The 23,662-nt window shown below is 43.8% G+C and overlaps 1 protein-coding gene across 1 annotated transcript in view; it reads left to right on the forward strand.

The window, feature by feature from the left end:
- The window catches only part of LOC138583747 (neurexin-3b), a 255,381-nt gene that overhangs the window by 47,117 nt on the left and 184,602 nt on the right, over positions 1-23,662 (forward strand). Inside the window, exons 4-11 of the mRNA XM_069655717.1 lie at positions 6,523-6,726; positions 8,340-8,366; positions 9,618-9,737; positions 10,190-10,302; positions 11,524-11,792; positions 12,059-12,249; positions 13,931-14,104; positions 17,903-18,022. Of these exons, the coding sequence (XP_069511818.1) occupies positions 6,523-6,726; positions 8,340-8,366; positions 9,618-9,737; positions 10,190-10,302; positions 11,524-11,792; positions 12,059-12,249; positions 13,931-14,104; positions 17,903-18,022 (1,218 nt within the window). The remainder of the gene's footprint in view (positions 1-6,522; positions 6,727-8,339; positions 8,367-9,617; positions 9,738-10,189; positions 10,303-11,523; positions 11,793-12,058; positions 12,250-13,930; positions 14,105-17,902; positions 18,023-23,662) is intronic.

Here is a 23,662-nt window from a genome sequence, read left to right on the forward strand (position 1 = left end):
TTCAGCAAACACAGAGCAAGATTAGTATTCAGTTTGAATCATGTTTCTGTCCATCAGATCTACAGTGTCTTAAGTCTTGGCTTGGTAGAGATACTCCACTCTGTTTTCTGGCTAGTTGCACACTTTGTTGGCTATTTTGTTCTGGGTACTGTGGGTAGTTATGTATTCATCAAAAGTTTAAGAGAGCAGTGAGATTCGGCTGAGAAAAGTAAAGTTGCAGTAACCAAAACAATAAGCTAAAAGTGCTAATTAGAGCTGGGAGGAACTGAAGGTTGAGGTGATAATTCTCTGTGAGTAACACAGCCACATTGCACACAGCAGTTTAACCACTGTTAACGCAGACGTATTGATAAGGGCAGCTCACTGTTGTTTAAACATCAACTCCTTGTAGACTACACCCAGTATGGCCAAAGCAAGTTGTTTGTGCCACTTTGATTGGCTCTTGCAGAAGCTGTGCTCAGTCAGTCCTGCAGAGCTGTAGGTATAAACCTAGAAAGAAGGTGAGCAGTGGAGGGAATAAATTGTTGCTGACATAACGGAGGTAAAGCAGAAGAAGGTGTGTTTGTGTACTTTGTCGAATTTTATATTTGTGGACACTCGAATAAGAAATCACTTTATTTGGTTGCAAAAGAAAAGCAAAATATCTTCCCTTTGAATCTTTGCCATTCCTGATTTTCGTTAGTGTGTTAACGTGTATTTGGTAGAATTACATTTGACCAGTGACTTTCTTTTCCATAAATCAAATCTGGTGATCTTTTTTTCTTTCCTTCCTCCTTGAACCGTCCCTCAGTGCTTCTAAATAAACATCCTTAAAAATAAATTCAAGCTCTCTTCTTGTTTTGCGTTGCTGCCACTCAAAGCAGAGCAAGATATGGAGTGGGACTAAAATACACTGATCTGCTCAACCTCAGACTCCCCCCTCTCCTCTCTCAGACAATAAAAAGCTATTTGACAACACCACAGCCGGTCCCAGCTGAGATTGATGGATGACAGTCAGACATGATGGGGACTTCTTTGCCCCCAAACGGATGCTGAACACCAGAACAGAACTCTAAAATAGGCTCTTACATCTAGCTTGAAAAGTCACAGCACAGTTGACCCTGGAGCAGTCAAGCATATTGACAAACTGGTTAGGGGAGGGGGTTGTGTGTCGTCAGTTCTGAGAAGTTCAGGGTGTTTTTCAACCATGAAAAGCTGAGCACTGTTAGATCCTGGATTTAAGAAGAGCAGTGCTTCTTGGTCGCACAATCAGACGCCTTGGTCCACACTGAGATATTAGACTTTTGATGGATACCAATGTAAAGCTTTTGATTAATTCTTCATAGGACATTGAGACTTTATTGTCAGATCGATTTGAGAAATATGTCCATATGCATAACGTGCATGGGCGCGTTATGCATTGCGTTGTTCATTGCATGGGTTCCACCATAGGAAGATGCTGCAGCTGCTTGCCTACAATCATCTAACCTAAAAGTGTAGGAAGGTAATAGACAGTCAGAGACCAACAATGTGTTACTCTGTAAACCCTGCAAATTACAAATGCCTTTTCACAGCTGCTATTCAGGAACATTTAAAGCTAAAGCATCATGTCAAGACTGCACCATCTTAGTGTAGTGTAGTGTATAGTATTATTATGGACTGGGTGTCTGTGGCAAAAAAATCACAAGCGGCGCCCAGTTAGTGACACGTTTTCCATCACCCAGCAGTGGTTGGTCTGTCAGAGAGGGTAGACGGAGCTAAGTGGCTGCTTTTCCGGTCTCTGCAAGTGTTGCGAGTAAACAGTAATCTACTATGGCTGAACAAACAAAGAATAGATCGATGACTACAGATACAACTTCAAAAATAAGTGAAAATTCAAAGAAAAAGAAACAAACTCGACGCTCAGATGAAGGCAAACAGTCTAAAAAGGAAAGCGACCGTCAGCGAGGAAAATCAAGAGTTACAACCGGAGCCAACCGTGGACGTCACACATACAGCACTGTCTGGATATCTGGGAAGTGTGCTCCCGCAATTACAGTTTATTGCCATAGGTGGCACCAAAGAAAACGAAATTGAGACCTTCGAGATTACCACTTTAATAAACTAACATCTCATTTAAAGGCCGTTATTATAATCTGTAATTATTATCCCTGCTCCATACATTTATCAGTGATTATTAACTGTAATTAACTAGCAGTAATTATTACTCCAGGGGTCAAATACATTTATGTCTGTATGTTAAGAAAGAAATTACCTTAAGAATAATTGATCAATTAGAAGTTAAATTAATCGACCAAAAAAGAGAGAATAGCTAGATTAATTAAGAAAGAAATAATCATTAGGTGCAGCCATAATTCTACTTTCTTTCCTGATGTTGAATTTATTTTCTTGACCACCATTAGAAAGATCACTAAGCCCAGCTCCAGTTAAATCTTAAAAAAGATAAGAGAAACTTTTCTTGTCCCAGTGGGAAATTTGCCGCGGACTTCACCGTGCTCTGATACAGTTAGAAAATACACAACAGTACGTTCATAGAGGTTTATTATTATTATTATTATCTTCATCCTAAAATTTCACACATAGTAAAAAATAAAAAGATAATAAATGAATATGATGAGCAACAGCAAGGACAGGTATGTGTTGCAGCCTAGGTAGTGCTGCGGGCTCTAATGGACAGGACATGTTTAAAGCGGTTGTGTCTGCTGAAGGGAACCCTGCATCGTCCTCCTGAGGGGAGGAGCTGGTGTTCAGGGTGGAGAACATGACATGGGTCTGAGAGGATTCTTTGTGCCTGGAGGCTGGGATAAAAAACACTCTCTTGCTCCTGTGCAGAAAAACCAATGACAGTGCTTTTCATTTAGTATTAACACAAAGCTCATTCTGTTTTTAAATTAAAACACTGAACAATTGTTCAGCTGCGCTTTTGGCTTTACTTTGTGTTAATTGCTAATTAGCAAGTTATAGCATGCTTGCATGCTAAACTAAGGTAGTTAACATAATACCTGCTGTATATGCACATTGTTTAGCATTTCAATTAAACCCAGCCTAACAGAGCTGCTGGAGTAGATGCAGATTCTCAATCTTGTTTAACCTTAATTTCTCCACGCATCAGGATTGCATGCCCTCTACTTCTACAATATCTGTGCAATACTTCATGTCTCAGCTGTTGTACTGCAGTCTTCTTCTACCACCTTTAAAGAGTAGACATATTTTATTCCAACATAAGTCTTTCTTACACCTTACATTATAACAAAAGGTCTATACCGTCGTTCACATGAGAGCCAGAGAGCTCATTTGGTATTAAGGAAGTGACATGTCGTTCTCATTGCTGCAAATGTCTGAAACCAGTTTAAGCAATACTTAGCCCTTGGGCGTTATGCTAAGTGTGCTAATGCTGCAGGCTGGACATCACAGTTTGTTTTATGGGATACTTTTCACATCCTTCCTGTCTCTTTGTGTTTTCTAAACTACAGATTGACTCTCTTGTTTTGCTTCAAGCGTGAGCCTGGGACCTGACCTGGCTCGCCAATCAATACATGCCTCTGTCAGTTAGAGGATCTATCTGTGGACAGGCTGGTGGGCAGACATGTGTTGTTGTGTGGCAGGGTGTGTTTTTTTATTTTATTTATGTGTGTGCATGAGAGAGAAGCAGACAGAGAGAGCGAGAGAGAGAGCCCATGCAATTTAAAATGGAGTAAAACAATGCAGTGCCAGAGTTTCATTACCCTCCAGGCTACTGTACCCACACAGTCGACAGCTTGTTCATAGAATGGATTTTACAACAGCCCCTAAAAGCAACACAGACGGATGTGGGATCTTTACACAGCGGTGCACAGCCTGGTGAGATGAATGGCTGAGTGATCTCACGCTGCTTAGACATGAATTTTGCAACATATCACATGAATCTTGACATTTAGGCGTGAAGCAAAATCCAATATTTCTTCTGACGCGTTCCTGTTTGCATGAAGGAGCATCTCTCTACACAAATCGACTAAAAGAATTCCCTGTTTTCTCGACACCTTCTGTACAAAAAAAAAAGAGACTTGATGTGCGACATTGCATCATTTACAGGTACAAACCCTCTCTCGCGTGATGCTTCAAAACCCTCTCACCTACAGCCTCAGCATTTCCCCAGACGCAGCCAAATGGTTTGTGCGTCGCTGAGGCCACAGGGCTATTTTTTTCTTTTAAAAAGCTGAGGTGTCAAAACAGGTATGTCATGGTTGGATGCCCTTTTTAATCTGTCTCTCTCTGCCCAAGAGGCTTCTAGTCTGCTGACAGTCTTCCTCCCTTTTTTTTTTGCCACACTAGCCTTGGCTTTCTGCTCCTTTTGGATCTCATAAGAAGGGAGCAGAACTGTCAGGCCCAGCAGCCTTCAAAAACCACCCGGAGATATTTTCCATTGTTTTACTGACCCCTTTTAAGATATGTTTTATTGTTCGGTGTGTGGCTCGGTGCAAGGACAACGCTTTTGTGTTTCAGTTTGGCTGTAAAATATCCCGCTTTTAGTCACTTTTCAAAATAAAACTACAGTAAGAAGACACTAACCGACACTCACAGGCCACTATTAGGTACACCTGTTCCTCGTCAACGCAAATATCAGCCAATCACATGGCAGCAATTCAATGCATTTAGGCATTTAGGCATGGTCAAGACGATCTGCTGAAGTTCAAACCGAGCATCAGATGGAGCAGAACGGTGACCTTGACTTTGAACGTGGCATGGTCCGAAAAAGAGAACATATCCAGTGAGCGAGAGTTCTCTGGGCGAAAATGCCTCTTTGATAGCGGAGGTCAGAGGAGAATGGCCAGACTGGTTCAAGCTGATAGAAAGGCAACAGTAAAGCCACTTTCCCACTGGTCAAAAAACCTGCCAACACCCGGCTTTTTTGCTTAGTGGGAAAGGTTACAATCGACATTCAGACCCGGGTCAAATGACTCTGCAGTAGACCCGGGTAATTATCGCCTCGGCTACGATCAGCATTGATGGGAACACAAAACCTGTGTTGACACGCTAATCTCCGGCGCAATGCTGTGCTCCGTCAGTAACTTCTGCGACTCCTCGTCATCTCAGCTACAAATTCTGCCCATCTCCGTCCAAGCAGCGCTCAAACATCGTTCCAAATTTGTCTTGACTGAATGAGTAATAGATACAATAAAGACCTAACCACCGTAACGTCTTCACTGTTGACTCGTTACACGGTGACGCAGCAGAAAAGACACCGACAGGAGTATACTTCACTGGCAATGGGAAAAGAGACTATTGGCGTCTATAAGCAGGTCTTCCCGGGTCTGAAAAACCTGCGTCAACACGCTAAATGTAGGTGGGAAAGGGGTATAACTCAAATAACCACTCGTTATAATCGAGGTATGCAGAAGAGCATCTCTGAACGCGCAACACATCGAACCTTGAAGCAGATGGCCTGCAGCAGCAGAAGACCACACCGGGTGCCACGCTTGTCAGCTGAGAACAGGAAACTGAGGCTACAATTCGCACGGGCTCACCAAAACTGGACAATAGAAGATTGGGAAACATTGCCTGAGTCTCGATTTCTGCTGCCACATTCGGATGGTAGGGTCCAAATTTGGCATAAACATTTTTAAAGCATGGATCCATCCTGCCTTGTATCAGCGGTTCAGGCTGCTGGTGGTGGTGTAACGGTGTTTAGGATATTTTCTTGGCAGACTTTGGGCCCATTAGCACCAATTGAGCATTGTTAAAAGCCACAGCCTACCTGAGTATTGTTGCTGACCATGTCTATCCCTTTATGACCACAGTGTACCCACCATATGCTGGCTACTTCCAGCAGGATAACGCGCCATGGTTTCTTGAACAAGAAAATGAGTTCACTGTACTCAAACGGCCTCCACAGCCACCAGATCTCAACCGAATAGAGCACCTTTGGGACGTGGTGGATCGGGAGATTGGCGTCATGGATGTGCAGCCGATAAATCTGCAGCAACTGCGCGATGCTATTGTGACAATATGGACCAAAATCTCTGAGGAATGTTTCCAGCACCTTGTTGAATCTATGCCAGGAAGAATTAAGGCAGTTCTGAAGGCAAAAGAGTCTCCAACCCGTTACTAGCAAGGTGTAGCTAATAAAGTGGCCGGGGAGTGTATGAAGGGGAGTTTCCACTGAGCAGTGTGTGTGCGCTCTAAGTCACTTGATGGATGATGTTTGCAGCTGCAACCGGGCACGTGGGACACGTATGTCGTGTGTCTCTCATTGATAAAATATAAGGCACATGCATGCACGCGTGTTCCAACTTTAAATTGGGTTCACCTTTCTTCCCAGAGCATATTTGCGTGTGTATTTGTTTTCCCAGCACCCACTCTCATTCATCTTATCGGAAGCATCTGTGTCATAAACAAAGCTGTCAGAGGGAGATGAAGCATATGCAATATATTTGTCCTGTTATTGAAGGCATCAGTGTATTCTCAGCACACTGACAATATCGGACACAGCCTCTCCCTCCCTGCTTCACTTTCCTCCCTGTTTGGTAAATTGAACATTTGTTTTTCTCTTCTGTTCCTTCACAGAGTCATCGATCCTGTCCTACGACGGCAGCATGTACATGAAAGTGGTGATTCCAAACGTCATGCACACGGAGGCCGAGGACGTCTCCCTCCGCTTCATGTCCCAGCGGGCGTTCGGCCTGCTCATGGCCGCCACGTCCCGCGAGTCGGCGGATACGCTGCGGCTGGAGCTGGACAGCGGGAGAGTCAAACTGACGGTCAACCTAGGTATCGTATAAGCCGTCCCTGTCGGGCCACCTCCCCTCGAGTTCAAGAGGAGGCCCTACTGTTTTTGTGTTCTTTAGTACATGTTCTTTACGGTCTAGACCGAATACATACTAAACCACTCTTTGTAGTTTGTCTTCGTAGTTGCATGTCTTGTTTTTGACTTGCCTGAGCTGTTAGATTTCCTGCCTTGATGCTTAGACGTCTTCGTAGATCTTTATGTCCATCAATCTAACACGTAACAGAGTTATCGTTGCTCTGCGGCACATCTTTTGAACAGATCATCATGCTCATTGTGCGCAAATAGATTTTTCCAGAGGCACAACATTTTGTTTTTTGAGTTATTTAAATAGATGGCACTTTCCTCAGTCATGCATCAGTTCAGATAGCAACATTTTAGACTCTATCTGCCATCTATTCCGAACTGCAGGTAAGCTGCTGTACAGTTTAGGGCTGCACTGATAGTATGCATTCTTATCGTGTGTCTCTGTGGTCTTTTTTATTTCTTTATTTCCTCATGTTAGCAGGTCCATGTTTCTCTCTGTCCATTAGTAACCCTTGGTCTAGCTGGCATCTCCCATGCCTTGTTCAAAGATGGCACTCACCCCTTCAAAGGCCCCGAGCCTGCGGCCCGTCTGGCAAACAGCCCGATGCCACAGCACCCAGCGCGCCTGCAGATGGTGGCATGAGTGCTACATTTAAGTAGAGTGCAGGCTTTTATACCAGCGAGCCGAGATTAGAAAGTCTACACATAAAGCACGAGTTTACATACAAATATGTGAATGGAACTACTTTACTGTAGAATCCAATGTATTCGGTCGCCACAGCTGCTAAAAATATGGAACATCTGTCGTGCTTATTTCATGTTTTTAATGAGCTATGTGGTGTTTTTCATTCGTCCAAAAGAGAGAAGTTTAGCTTTTAAAGGTTTTCAAATTCAACCATGTAACACACAGATGTATTTTCAGTCACCCACATAGGGCTTTAGGCTTCTGTACGGTGTTGGTGCTGCGTGGCTCGAGGCTGTTTGTTCCCACTTTTCTGTTGCGGTTGACGGCACATGACCGGCCTGGTCACATGGATTTCTGCACCTGCCAAACACAGCTTCAATACTCTCCCTTAAAGGGATGTTTTAGCCGCAGTTTTTAATGATAATTGATTTTAAAATTGATTGGTTTAGATTATGTAGCGGGTTAACAGTGAAATATTTTGGCTCTATAGCTGCTGGGTTGCAAAATCGATGTGGCCATGGAATCTCAAGCGACCATTTGGAAATATAACAACTCGACATGTAACTCCATGAACGTCTGTGAATGATACTAATAGGGCGCCTCAAGCTCTCCTATTATTACATCACATAAAAATAAAGACTGACCAGAATTGGCGCAGTATTATTGGCTATACGATTAAAGTGATTAGAATAAATAGATCTGGATTAAATTGGATTTCCAGTATCAGTAAAGTATTATTGACCTTCAGTAGCCAGCCAGGCTGAAATGGCCGCTGGGGTCATGTGTCCGTCCCCGGAAGGTGGCTTTTCTTGCTCTTGGATGTCTGCAGCTGTAACCTTGAAGGATGCGATTTCATCTGTCACTTATTCTCCCCTCCCCATCTAGACTGTGTCAGGATAAACTGTAACACCAGTAAGTCAACACTCTTCTTTCTGCAGCCTTCTTCCTTCAGTCAATGTTTGATTTGAGCCTGTGTGCTAGATGTGAGGGCAGAAATGTGTGAATGCAGGGGACTGATAAGAGGATTTCCCAGATAAAAGGGGAAAAAGTAATAGCCAGGGATCAAAGTTATGCAAATCTGACTTAATGTACTCCACATATTTTAAATGGCCCATTTTTTAAATGGAGTCAGGCAACTAGACGGCAATTGTTCCCTGTATGCCCATAGCTACTCACACAACGTTTACACTCAGACTCTATGGGCTATATTGTATTTATTACACTGTTATATATATCGTTGTGAGTCTCCTCTCTTGTTTGCGCACACACTGCAGTATATAGGCCTATAATGTGATATACAGATAGTGTTAGCAAACATGCTCTTACTCATGAAAGGGACTCGTATTTTTCATTATTTTAAAAGCCTACTGAGGCGGTAGAAGAGAGGGAGGAGAGAGAGCGAGAACTAAGACTCAAAAGGGGGTTTGTGTGTGAGTGTGTGTGTGTCCGTGCACTGTAGAAACAGATCATAGACCTCTTTTAAAATTGATTAGCTTGATTATTTTCATCAAGTAAATATCCAGTACACATGCTTACACACACATAAACACACATGCATGGATTTAATTGATTTAAAAGTGTTGAAAATGTGGATATGAGTCGAGTCTACAAATCGTTTTCACTAACTCCAACGAGCTGCTTATTTGGATTTAAAATCTGCGTTCAATGTTAGTCAGCAGATTCAGGATTCTGAACGAGCCGCTCCGGCCTTCATAGAAAATTCAGTGGGACTGTGGTGCCCTCTAGTGGTTGATTGTAGGAGTTTCATACACAATCTCTACAAGCATGTTGAAATGAAACAGCAATAGAATAAGGGGTAATCCACCTGCAGTAATTTAACTGGATGGCAAAACTGTAATAAGCACGGGGAGAGAGACAGTTTCTTTTACAGAGTCACAGTATTTGAGTCCTTTAATGAGTAACAGCAAATGTTTGGCAGTTGTGAGTTATTTGATTATCTTCCTCTGTTGTTTATTCAAGGAAACATTGGAAATTACAGTGTCCAAATGATAAAACATCTTAATTTATTCAGGGAAAATGTTTTAGATTACACGTCATTCCCCTATAAATATATCCAGGCTGTTGCATTTGTTGTAGAAACAAAGATTTGGTATGTGCCTGTGCTTCCCCCTTTCCCCGTGACTAACTAACCCTCCTCTTCAGGCAAAGGTCCTGAGGTTCTTTATGCCGGACAAAAGCTCAACGACAATGAGTGGCACTCAGTGCGAGTGCTCCGCCGCGGTAAAAACTTCAAGCTAACAGTGGATGACGACATGGCTGAAGGTATTACTCCTCTGGACCGTTTACTCGCTGTTTCACAATGACACGCATGATCATAGAGTTTTTCTCTTTTTAGGGGGGAGGGATGAAGACAGCTTTTATCTCTCTACTTAGTTTAATCATTTGTCTCACTGACGCTATTTCAGGATTTGGCCTAGTAGAATTATTTGTAGTTAAAAAAATTGGGATATTGCGCATTTACAACACGGATTACCTTGTGTCTAATAATAGATAAGTCAGTAACACATAACGAAGGGATTTATTGGTCTGTGATTTCACCATTTGCTAAAAAATGTTATCAAAGTTCCTTTAATGTCAGCTTTAACTTAACTTGACTTACATCAGAGTACAACTGGGCTTTTTCCAGGGATAAAGTGTGCTTGCAGTATCCTTCCTCCTCTTCCACCCCTTCATCCCTCGCCTTCTTCTCCTTTCTCTCCCCTCCTCCACCTCAGGTCAGATGGCGGGCGACCACACCCGTCTGGAGTTCAACAACGTGGAGACGGGCATCTTGACCGAGAGGCGCTTCGTCTCGTCTGCTCCCTCCTCCTTTATTGGGCATCTTCAGGTATAAAACGCAACAAATATCAATTACTGATAAGAGTTTTTAGAACAGATGATCAAGTGGCTTTATAGAAGTGACGTATTATCTCTGTGCCTTTAAGTATGTTTGTTACGCTCCACCCTAAGGTGGCCCTAAGGGGCAAACAACAATTCATAATTGACCCAACAATATGACATAAAACACCATAAAAAAGTCAGAACCAAGGGATTGGTTATTAATTGACACACAAAGACCTAAATCATTAAATAAAGATCAACTAGGGACAAAATTATAAAAAAAACAACAACACAAAATTCCTGTCTGAGGCCATGTCCACACATACACGGTTAGTTTTTAAAATGTAGCCTTTTCTCTGCGTTTTGACCTTTCGTCCACACGCAAACGCCGTTTTAGGTCACTAACAAACAGATCTTTTTGTAAAACTCCGGCCAGGGTGAAGACTTTTAGAAATTCCGTTTCCACGGCGACGTGAAGACGGGGTAAACAGTGTGTTTGGCTCGTGATGTCAGGCTGTGTGCTGTTATCTCCTTTGTGAGGCGTCACTCATGAGGCGACATTCCTGCAAAACGACGGACGTGACAAAAGCAGTGATGCTTCTAACCTTGCTAACAGGACTTTTTATATGTTTACACATACGTGTACAGTTACTCGTCCACTAGATTGAGGAACAGAGGCGTCACTGCTACATACTCCAACACTCCCGACTGCTACATACACACACGCGCCCGACTTTATATTCCAGTGTGATATTGAGGAATAATTCCACTTTGCTATCAGTCCACACATAAAACTCCCCCCTTCCTCGATGCGCCATTGCAGCCCGCCAGGTAGTCTCCCTGCGTCTACCTTGTGTGGACAGGTTTTTTTTTTCTTCCTGGAAACGAAGAAGGGAAAAACTCTGTTTTGAAAAATATCCATGTACGTGTAGAAATGGCCTGAGAGCCACAAAAACACAGCAGTCCCACTCCACAAGCCTCTGTCGTCAGATGTTCAGGTGTTTCAGCACTGTTCCTCTACCAGGTGCGCCTCGTTAAGCAATCACCTGGGAAGAAACAACAGAGGGGGAAAAGGAGCAAACAGTACAGGGAAACATACATCCGTTTACTTTGATTGGATACTACCTAAATCACATGTAGTTTGATTATTTGGTAACTTTTGTGCGCAATTAAATCATGCTGTACATTTTAGTTATACCAACACTTTCTTTCACAACTGTCTACTCAGAGCCTGAAGTTCAACGGCATGCAGTACATCGACATGTGCAAGAACGGGGACATCGACTTCTGCGAGCTGAACGCCCGCTTCGGCATGCGCTTCATCATTGCCGACCCCGTGACCTTCAAGACCAAAGGCAGCTACCTGGGCCTGGCGACTCTACAGGCTTATACCACCATGCACCTGTTCTTCCAGTTCAAAACCACCTCGCCTGACGGGTTCATCATCTTCAACAGCGGGGACGGGAACGACTTCATTGCCGTAGAGCTCGTCAAAGGGTGAGTTGTGGTCCAGTAAGGATTGTAGTGTTTAAAATGTCGAAGGTGCCGTCCGGACTTTCAACTTCCCAAACCTCTTCTGCACCTTTTGTAAGCTTTAATTCACTGTGTTGGATCAACGGCTGCTTTCTTTATCAGTTTAACTCTCAATAGTGTCAAAGCAACGTGAGGCGATTGTGAGAGATGGATCAGACAAGGAACATAAAAAGAGACACACACGGACACACATCAAATATATACTAACCACTGTTATTCCTCTCCGCCAGGTTCATCCACTACGTCTTCGACCTGGGGAACGGACCAAGTCTGCTGAAGGGGAACAGCGACAACCCGCTGAACGATAACCAGTGGCACAACGTGGTCATCACGCGAGACGCTGCCAACGCACACACGCTCAAGGTGGACACAAAGTCGGTCACACAGAACGTCAACGGAGCCAAGAACCTCGATCTCAAAGGTACCAACCACATCCTCGCTTTGGGAGAAAAGGAGATGATTATCTCCACGGTGAAGGTCGAAGAATATCATTTAATCCTTACGCACAGATGACCTTGGCTTGCAACAGACTTGAGTAAGAAGTCTGAAACCTCCCAAAAAGTCGACTTTCACTTCTTTTTCAAGGAAGTTTTGACTTGGAATGACTCGGCAAACTTCCAAAGCCCAAATAGGAAAAATTACAAAAACAGCGAGTCAGCTCTTTATTTTCTTGACAGACGATACTATAAATCTGAGGAACATTTTAATTAAATTTCCACATAAACTTTAAGTAGCTTTAAAGCTATCATTAAATCGACCTGGCAGCAGCCAATCACGTGCAAGCATGACAGCAGTTGAGGTAAGGTGACATTTCTATGCAAACTCTGCTGTGGTCCATGAAAAATGGATGGAAACATATAAAATATTCAGCGCAGAGGTGAAAAATAATGTTATTAAGTCAAAGGGATTATGTTAGCCTTGTTTTACAAATGGTTAACATGAGGGACTGTAACTCGAGTGGAAATGCTGTTGCATATAAAACCTTATAAAACAGCATTTTTTTTTTTTGTCACTTCTGGTTTGGACTAAACAAATGTTCAATGTGTTAATAAGTGTGCTTTAAAAGTTCTGTCTCCTTTGGACCGTGCTAGCCTTACTTTTTCCTCTGCTTCTAGTCTTTGTGCTAAGCTAAGCTAACTAGCTGCTGCCTTCATGTTTAAAGTACAGACATGACGGTGACATCAATCTTTCATCAAACTCTCAGCTCTCAACAAATAGAATATTTTCCCACTAATGTGGATCTTTTGATTTAAAAATGGATAACGATTGCTTCAAAGTTACTGAACTAAACTGAGTTAAGGCCTTGAACATGCCTTGGGACATTATAGCTAAACCTTTAGGCCGGAGATATATTTGTGGGCCCCATAGGTATTTCCCCATTCTTAACCCAGACACTGATAACCTTTTATGTCCTACCTATTAGCCTATATTGGACTGATTGTGTTTGGCCATGTCTATCCAGTTTGGGAAACCCAAATGGGCCACATTTGTGTTGCCCATTCTGAGCCTGTGGACTCATTAGTGACCCAACCGGGACCCATATAGGGAGCCCACCTGGGTTCGCCCATGTGGGACCTACTAAGTAGACCCAAGTGAGCCCCATGAGTACCCATGTAGCCCAAGCATAACCCACGTGGGGCCCAGATGTGGGGATCTGTCACCAGCTGTTCTGACCGGCATGTTTGTCGCTGTGCAGTGGTAATGACACATAGTACAGAAGTTTTATCAGGTACCGCACTTTCTGTCCTTGTTGTCCCTGTTGCTGTGTTGACCCTGTCACATCAACTCTGCCGCTACATTGCCCCCACTGTTCATGTGCACACTGCTTCTCGGGTAGCGTTAATTTTTGAGGACATGCACAGCCGACACTCCAAACAGACGCAGGGAATGTGTGGCAGCCATCATCCGCACATGAATGCGTAGATAAAAAGCAAATATAGTTATGTACTTCTGACTTAATACAATAAATCTGTCCCACCACTGACAGCCAATCTTAAAGACTCCTTTCTATCACAATGTTTTTTTATTTGCATTACAAGAAAATTGACACCTATAATACAGTGAACTCCCTCATCTTCGTCCCTCTCTGTCTCTCCCTTCAGGTGACCTGTTCATCGGAGGTCTGGGACCCAACATGTACCAGAACCTCCCTAAGCTGGTGGTCTCTCGGGAGGGCTTCCAGGGCTGCTTGGCTTCGGTTGACCTCAACGGCCGCTTGCCAGACCTCATAAACGACGCCCTTTTCCGCAGCGGGCAGATTGAGCGTGGCTGTGAAGGTACAGATGGCCTGTAGCGCATAAGAATCATGACCTGCTGCGTGAGATTTATTAGTCTAATTAGAAAGCTCTTTAGTGGCCCCTTAAAGCCACGCGCTGGCATTGTTAATCCCACTTATTTTCCTCTTCTCTGCCAGGCATTTGTCACAGCTCAGGAAAATGCATATAATTGGTCTTTTAGTTTCTCTAATAATGGCAGGTTAACTTTTTATGTTGCTTCAATATATCTTGAAATGACGGGAAGTACTTAGACCTGAATAATGAATACAGTTAAATCCTGTTTACCCAGATTATAAAAGAAAAGTCAAAACAGTGAGGTAGTATGTTTCACCATTCCTGCAGGTTTTGCCAACTTTCTATTAAACTCAAACTCTTCCCACCTGCCTGTTTTCTTTTTCTAAATTTCCCTCTCAAGGCAAACAATTTCAGAATAAACAATAAGCTGTTGATAATGTGGTTTAAGAACAACAATCTCTTTAATGTTGTGATTTCAAGTGGTAATCTCGAAGACCTCAGTTTCGTTCTCTTTGGTGGCCCCTATGGCGATAAACAGTAATTGCTGGAGCACACTTCCCAATAGTGTTGTGACGTTGCGAACGATTTGATTCTTTTGAACGGCTCTTTGGTGCGAACCGTTATGTTTATAGTTGCGCCCAAATTTCACTGCCTGACCCAGATCCACTCCCCTTTATGCCGAATTACCTCAGGCAGCTTTTTTCAACTGCAACTCCGCTATACCAGGTCACATGCAGCGGAATCATGTCACCACACTATAGTGCCGACGAAGAGCAACATTATAACCCTCCGCCAAGTTTGTTCTATCATAAAGAACGATGAACCGTTCTTTTGAGCCAATCTCGAAAAGGAACGGAGCCATAAGATCCGTGTGTGACGTCCACGGTTGTAACTCTTGGTTTTCCTCGCTGACGGTCGCTTTCCTTTTTAGACTGTTTGCCTTCATCTGAGCGTCAAATTTGTTTCTTTTTCTTTAGATTTTCTTTTCTTTTTGAAGTTGTATCTGTAGTCATCGATCTTTTCTTTGTTTGTTCAGCCATAGTAGATTACTGTTTACTCGCAACACTTGCAGAGACCGGAAAAAGCAGCCGCTTAGCTCCGCCTACCCTCTCTGGCAGACCAACCACTGCTGGGTGATGGAAAACACGTCACTAACTGGGCGCCGCTTGTGATTTTTTCCACCCAGTCTGTAATACAACAAATGTAAAGGCTTTCATCAGTGGGCCATAGGCTCAATCACAATTGTGTTACCCCATTCAGAGATAGTTAGTGACTTAACAGAAATTTATTTGAATGGAAATCTTCGAGATTATCACTTTAAATGAGATGTCAGATTAGAAATAAGGTTGTTTGCATCCATATTAAACGCTGCATATTGTCATGTCTAAACTATTTGGTCCTATTTTTTGCTTAAAGCATCATTACATTTTCCAAATTCAAATGTCACTCTGTTCAAACACAATGTGAAGGACCTCCTCTTTAACCTCTAGAGGGCAGCAGAAGCTTTGAATACAAAATGCTGCACAGTGGCCTTCATAAGCAGAACACTTGGCCGTGATTTTAAGAAGCCAAAAACAAACTTAAATCTTGTTTTGCTTGAATAAATAAAACTATGTAGGATCTTTTTTCAGGCACTCAACCTTCAATATTGTTTCTCTCTGCCAAAGTGACAAACTTTTACCAACACTAACAATGCTGCTCCCTCACTAACCTTTACTCTTGTTTTCCGCTCTGCTCTGTTCTGTTTGTTATTTTCTTTCTGCGCTAACAAAGTTGGTTTCACCAAAGCCGACCTACAAGGTAGAGGGTTAAAAATCCAGCCTCTCGGAGGCCTGCTCGCCTGAAAGCCTGCTGTGTGCAATGCATCGTGGGTGTCACCATGGCAATAATGTCCCCTTGGTGCCGCAGAGGTGACTCGCTCTCTGAAAAGTTAATAGGTGGAGAAAGAGAGACACTGCTGGCGGACAAAACAACTGATTAGCATCCTGAAAATAATAATGTATTTTTATACAGCTGCTGCAGCTTGAATGTAGGCTTTAATATGTTACATTAAACTGTATATAACATTAAATAAATGGTTTAATAGCATGTTCTCTTCCATGCTTGCCCATATTGATAAGTTTCATAGAACTCAAGGACACAGTTTGATTAGTTCAGAGAAGTGATGTTCACACAGTATAGATGTATCGCCGTGGTTTCGACAGTCTGTAGGCAGAGGGAGACAGTTTGTGGGAGTCCTGTGTTCTTGTATGAAAATGCCAGTAGTGACACATATCAGGGGGGCGTCGACAGCAGAAAGAAGCTGTCACTGCACATCTGAACGGCGTCAGCGTGCTGCCGATGTATCGGGCCCTCTTTCACCGCCTCTCTCATTTTTTTCTAAAAGCTATCATGCTACCCAGATGAGAGTGTCTTTCAGAGAGCGAGCGGCCTCCTGCTGACACGCGCAGACACTAGAAACCCTCTGCTGCTCACACTGTCAGACGTGCACCGCCGTGTGAATACAAACATGACATTCACACTGATGCAATGCAGAGATACACGTATGCACAGTGTCAAGGAATGCCTGGTTGACTACCGTTGCCGTACATTACACAGTAAATGCACTTTCAGCTGGCAAACTGAATCTGTTTTCCACTCTTCTCTTCACGTTGTCTTGCACAAGACACCTGCTCTTAAACACCGTTTACTTGCATTTGTCTGCTTTTTTTTTCTTTTTTTGGACTGTTAATTTAATTTGACTTTATTTACTTTTGTCTGTCTCCGTTGTGGTTATCGGAAAGGTTTTTGTCAAGGTTTCCCCCCGCGTGTCTGTCTAGACGGGGAATTGTTTATCTCGTTATCTATGCTGTGCGCTCGTCCTTATCTGCATTCCCTCTCTGTATAAGTATTCAAAGGTAAGAGCCATGTGTGGTGCAGAGGAATAGCAAACACACATCCAGTTTGACTTTGAATACCCTCCTCAACTTCTGTCTGACTGAAGTGCATACACGACGATATGCACTACGTGTTCTCGAGCGCTCTTTGTGTTCCTTTTCTCCTCTTCTCCTCATGACTTCTGTCTGTTTAGTGTGTTTATTGTTCGCCGCGTATGCTAACCGTGGAAGAACTGTTTGAAAGGCAAATAGCCGCAAGCACTTTAAAGCCATTTTATTGAGATGTGTATTATTATTGCTGTTTTTATCGGTGAGTCATTCGTTAAAAGGTTGTTTTTTTTTCTGTCTCGTCTTGCCTGTTCGCAGAGGGAATGCAGCGTTCGAAGTTTTACTTGATAAAACTTTTTAAAATTAATGTTGGAATGAGAACAAACTGCATGCCTGTCCGACTGCACACACTCTGAAAAAGGAGGAAAAGAAGGGATGCAGACAGTGTCACCACATCAGCTCAGCCGGGGTCCGATTCGTCTATCTTAAATGCAGACTAGAACTACATTTGCACCCTTTGCAGCCGTTTTTACAGTCATTAAATGAAGAATTGCAGACGCTTCCGCTGCTTGGGAAGCGTGCTGTTGATCCTGTGAAAACCTGGCGTCTCTGCTTTCGGCTTGCTGCCTTACCCAGCATGAAACAGGATTCCCCAGACTGTTTTTTAAGCGTGTTGTACTCCGGGTCAGGCTTCCTGTGGTGGCACTGTTTACTCCTTCTTCTGCTGTATCTCTATCCCTCTCTAGAGTGCATTTCTTCTGCATGGGTCCCGCATTGTTAAGGCTCAGCAGTAGCTTTTATCGTTGCTTAACTGCCTTCCTGTGGCATCTCTTTCTTCTCCCTCCCGCTCGTTTCCCAGGCCCGAGCACGACGTGCCAGGAGGACTCGTGCGCCAACATGGGCGTGTGCATCCAGCAGTGGGAGAACTTCACCTGCGACTGCTCCATGACGTCCTACACGGGGACCCACTGCAACGACCGTGAGTACTTTACAATTACCTTTACTGGCGTTGCATGTGCATTAAAGGAGCGCTCTGCGATTTGTACACGTCACAGTTGATGTATGACACATGGGGAGCACCGAACAGCACGTCGAGTATTCGTGTGATGCATCTTGTGGCTCTGATGGGAGCTTCATCAAGTCTGAGAAATGTACTCATCTCGTGAGTAATGTCAGCTTCAATTTGGAGACAGAAGTTGCATTATGGGAAGTTTAGGATCGAGGGCTGTACCCGACTCAGATCTACACATGTTTGACTATTCAAGCTCCAGACAAACTCTTATATCAGCCTGGATGAGTGTCATGTTTTACCTGTGAACTAACAGGTGTATGCTTGTTGTGTCAGACGACTTATAGTGACCGCTGTTGGCAGAAAAATAAAACATTTCTAGCCTACTACTTTCTTGGTGTTTAAAGATGATGTTAAAGATGATCACATGAGGAAATTTAACTGGAAATAGCTGCTTTACTTGTACGTAGAACACGGTAAGAAAAACTTGACAGGAAACTGCTTTATTTGGTGTTTATACCGGTTTTGTACAACTGGTCTGTTTGTTTTGATGATTAGGAGACCTCTGTGGATAATTCTGCTCCCGGTAAAGAACTGTGGACGCTGTAGGGTCATTTTGAGACTCTGTTGTTTACTTTATAGCTTGCCATGCGGTCCAACTGATTAATCAACTGACAAAAATACAGAGATTCAGCTGACAAATGTGAATGGTCTTCTCCAATGATGGTTGGAATTGTTGACTTATGGAGGCTGTATAAAAAGATGGACGACATGACAGCTCCCTAAAAGTGAAGCCAAAACATTTGGAGCGCCCCCTGCTGACTGGCCGCAGTATAGGTCATAAAGCCCGCCTCCTCCATGTTAACAGATGGGACATGAGTCAAACTATAAAATCAAAATACACGGCAAATAAAAGTTTCTCAAACATGGTTTCTGACATTACACAGTTCTTATCATGCTGATTTACGTCCAAGTGTCCAGGTATTTGATGCTGTAAAAATGATGATTGACAGCTCTGTTGACAAATACGGCACCTGCAGCTGATCTGTTCCTGATTAGCAGAGTAGAGGAGGAACGGTGAGAGGTGATGTAACTAAAACAATCACTACAGTCAGTGAAGTTTACATATCTGTGAGCGTGCGGGATCCTTGCTGTTTTTTACGGTAAGTTTAGTGTGTGTTTTAGTTAGCGGAAGTGGCTACGGCGGCTCCACCCGCCAGCTCTGGTTCCAAATGACGTCACTAGCACGGGGGCTATTTTGGCTTCAATTTCGTACAATGAGAGCAGATGGAGACGCGTCGTCCATCTTGGCTTAACCCTTATTAGGAAGTGAAAGTCACTAATGTGGCCCTTAGACTGTACGGATGTGCAAAACTACATTGTAGCAATTGGAGTGCTCCTTAAAGACACGTGCATTCACTAGACAAACACAGCTGTACAAAACCATATAACACTCATTACATAACCATACCCTGCTTACTTCTGTGAAAATGTACAAAATCCCACTTACATGAACTTAAATCAGACGCACCTAAGGAGCCCTTTACCTCCTCTCTGCAACAGTGAGTATCCATCCATGACTCAAGGCGTCCAGGAGCTGTTTCCCTCATGTGTTTATTAAGCTTCTGTCAGATTTGCTGCTTGAAAGTGGAGCTGAAAGCTTCATGTGATCTTTAAATGAACCTTCTGTGAGATGCCGCCAATTGTTGAGATGGTTTTTTTTTACTGCAATGCAGGCAATTTGTCGGTACAGGTTTGCTTGATGTCCCGAGCGTCCACGTGTCGGGCTTCAGAGTGAACGGCTGCAACTGATGATGTGTAAAATATCCACTTCTGCCTCAATCGCCTTTTCATAAACGCCCTTCAAATAGCTATCATAGAAGTCGAAGTGTGAGTGTGCGTGTGTGTGTGTGTGTGTATATGTGTGTGTGTGGGATCTCTTATCCCCATGACGACAGGGGACTTCCCCTCAGTAATCACGGTTGGCGGTCTTTCATTTAGCGGTTAATAGTGGGGGCATACTGCTGCTGGGCCAGACTAATGAGGTGGTGGAGGCTGTTAGAGGAGCTGCTCTCTGTGAGCGCCGGCATCCCCTAATCAGCCAGACCTTTCTGATGTTAGACCCGGCCGCTGTCTATGACTTTATACCTCCCAAATCCTCCTTTTTCTCGCTCTTCCTTCTCGCTCTCCGCCTTTAAAAAAGATCATCTGATGCAATCATTTCCACGCGGGGCGAATAATCGACTCCAGTTCTCACCCTGTGATGGGAGCTGTGTGTTTATGTGTTAATTAGTGATGAGGAGCCCTCATTAATTCCCCTCCCGGTGCAGCCTGGGATGACTTACAGGGAGGTTTCATCGATTTCCTATCGCCTCAGAAATATTTCTTCATGAAACGCGAGAGCCTGGACGGTAACTTATTTTACATCTCTCGACTTTGCGGGCCGAAGTTCTTCTGCTGCTGGTTTTGGAGAATAATGTTCACCAGTATTGACCGGACTCTCCGAGCGTATAATAGCATCCTTAACTGAGCGTCATGGCCCTAAATTGGAATTTTGTCGTTGATTTTCTTTTTCCGTGGCTGCTCTTTCAAGCAATTTCTTTTCATTTCCTGTGCTTGAAATAAGAAAATAAACAATAAAGAGACGAGGGAAGGAGAGAGCCGAGCAAACAGGAGGTTTGCTTTGGGAACATTTCACTCACACAAGTCTACATGACGCCGTCTGCCCGAGATAGGAGGTCTAGTTTACTTCTCCGGGCATGACCCAATCTTCTGATGTTGACTCTGATGCCAGCCTGCGTCCCTCCTCCCCCTGTGAGGCTCTCATGAGCTCAGCAGTGCGGTCAGACGCCACCAGGTGGCAGTAAATCCATAAGCACGCCCGCACCGTGTCCCTCTGTGCTGGGAGAAAATGAGATGCAATCCCCGGAGCATGAAATCAGCTTTCCTGTTATTTCCCTCCGCTGCTTTGCCTCTTGTACTTCTCTATAGTTATGGATCATAGAGAGCAAATTGCGCAATCCCCTAAATAATGCAGAATCAAATGTAGTACATACAATCATATTGCCAGCAGTTTTATAGCTTGATTGGAGTGGCTTGATAAAAATAAAACCAGTGTACGCAGGCTCTGCCGTGCGCTCGCGTGTGTGTTCTGTGCGGCTGCCTTTTATTCAGTGAGCACAGCGCTGAGAGAGAGTTTTTAATTAACAATGTGGGAGTGGAGCTTCTCCCTCTGTTTCTCTCTCCCTCTCTGATAGCTGCCAGCAAATATCAGTAATTGTCTGCCTCCCTGACTCCGTCTCTACCCATTGTCCAAATGAAGAAACTTGAACAAAGTAAAGTGAACATTTCTGCCAGTTAAGCCTCTCGCATTTTCATCTGTGCCCATTGTTAGCGTCGAGCCTGCGTGCCCTCTCTGCACTCCTCTCTTTTGTAGCGCACAGAGCTCTAGGTGGCACAGAAGAAGAAGAAGGGGGGGGTAAAAACCTCAGGAGGCAAGAACTATCCACGCTTCTTCCATTTATTCTCGTGTACCCCCTTTGCGGGGCTCTTTGCAAGCATACAACGTTTTTTTTCCGAGCCACTTGGACAATCTGGAGGTGCATGTCGTGCCCGGCGCTGCTTAAAAAAAGAGGGGGCGGACTCTTTTTATAGCATTTTCATCCTGCTTGGTTCTGGCTCACTGCTTTTGTCATGCTCATCTCCATCTCCCTGTCGTCTCATATCCATCCCTCCCTCTTTTCTTTTTTTTTTTCTTCTTCTCCCTCTTCTCGTCTTTTCTCACTCCTCCTCTCCTCCGTTTTTTCTGAACGTAACTCTCCCTGTCAGCTTCTATGAATACCGCAGAGTTTCATTTCAAATCCAAGGACATGGGAGCTGTGGGCCAAGCGAGACGAGCGGCGGACACTCCTCTTCCACATCCAGAGCAATTACTCAACTTACGTAATAGAATTATCTCGGCAAAGGTCGGGCTGCATTGTTCCACAGTCGGGAGGTAAACAAACAGAACGAAAGAGAGAGGAGAGATGAGAGACGAGCTGAAGACAGGAAGCAGAGAAGTGTTTGTCAGCTTGACGCCGGCATTGGTAATTCTTTAGATAGATTAAGTGATGAATTTCTCTCCGTCTGTGCATTGATCCCGACCAACCCTCTGCTCAACCCAATGTCCTTAATTTACTTTTCAAGGCGCGCTCAGAGGGCTGTAACCATATCTGGCTAACAGCTTACATAAATGACAAACACAGCAGCGGCATTGCTTCCTTCACTATTTAAAAGAAAGTAATCATGGCATTCGCCTCGTAGTCATTTCTCTCCCACTCGTTGGGGGGAGAGGAGCGAGGAGAAAAAGAAAAGAAATGGACAAAAGAGGCGGGGGATGAGGAACAAGCTGTGTTTCCTCTGGTCCACAATGTTCTACTGAGTAAAAAAACCCTCTATAATAACAGCATTTTCCCTCTATTGACTGATGTGTCTGCTCCACAGTATTAAACTCAGACGGGGGGGAAAAGGAGGCCCAAACACAATGGCGCTATTCACTTTGACATGACGTCAATGATGAGTGAAGGTTTTAGGAATAAACAGGCGACCGAGAAAAGAAATGCACACACTGCTGGTATCTATAGAGCTCCTCATGAATACTGAAGGACTTTTCATTGGAGCGGTGAATAATTTAACCTGCTGTCTCTCTAAATGGGATTAAGTAGCTGGAGCTGGCTGGGGCTGGCTTAGCAGGTGTTGGGCAGGGGGTTAGCTGGCTAGCAGAACAGGGGAGCCGTGGAAGTTGGCGTGGTTTCAGCTGGGAACAGATGCAGCGGTGGCAACTTAAGATCAGAATACATGGAGGACTTTTTCATGCAAAGTTGGTCGATGTTTGGATGCATCTGGAAAGGGGAGCTGAAAGTAAACATGCCTCCCTTCTAGAGATATTATCGGCACGTTATCGGTATCTACAGATACAGGCTTGAAAATGACATATCGGATATTTCTGGTGATATTTTTCGGCTTTAATTCTGCCTAAATGCTTGATGATTCAAGTTATCAGCAACATACAACTTTCACAACTCTTAACTAGCTCACATTCTCTCATTTTACCGGACTTAACAACATCAAACACGCCGAAAATACACTAGCAGCCAACATAAACATCAGTGCAAGACTAACTTACATATTCATGGACGCACACACGATAAAAAGAGTCCCTTGGCAATCACTGATGTCTCCGTAGTTGGTGCAGTAAACAAGTCCGGGCATGTCTCCCTCACTGCTGTGTTTCAGGGGGGATGCTGCATTCAGGTGCGTTCAGAAACGTGAGTGATCAGACACGCCTCTTCCCTCAAACGTGAAGAAGGGTGCAAGATGTCTGCGATGAGGCAGTTTTTGGCCACTACAATAAGAGCAGGCATGATATCAATTCCACTACAGGGGGGACTTGATGCTCTCTGCACATAGGTGGAAAAAAAAACATGTGCCTAATATATCGGTATCCAATTGGGCAAAAAGGGTTGGAAAATATCGGCATATTGGATATCGGCAGAAAATCCATCGTTCCCTTCCCTTTTTTTCTCCAAAGCTTATAGAAAGTTTTCAGTAGCTTTTGGCTAAAGTGGGCTT

The sequence above is a fragment of the Semicossyphus pulcher genome, unplaced genomic scaffold (assembly GCF_022749685.1).
Source record: "Semicossyphus pulcher isolate SPU_LCO1_2020_fin unplaced genomic scaffold, fSemPul1.0.p SCAF_11, whole genome shotgun sequence".
In the NCBI taxonomy this organism is placed as follows: Eukaryota; Metazoa; Chordata; class Actinopteri; order Labriformes; family Labridae; genus Semicossyphus; species Semicossyphus pulcher.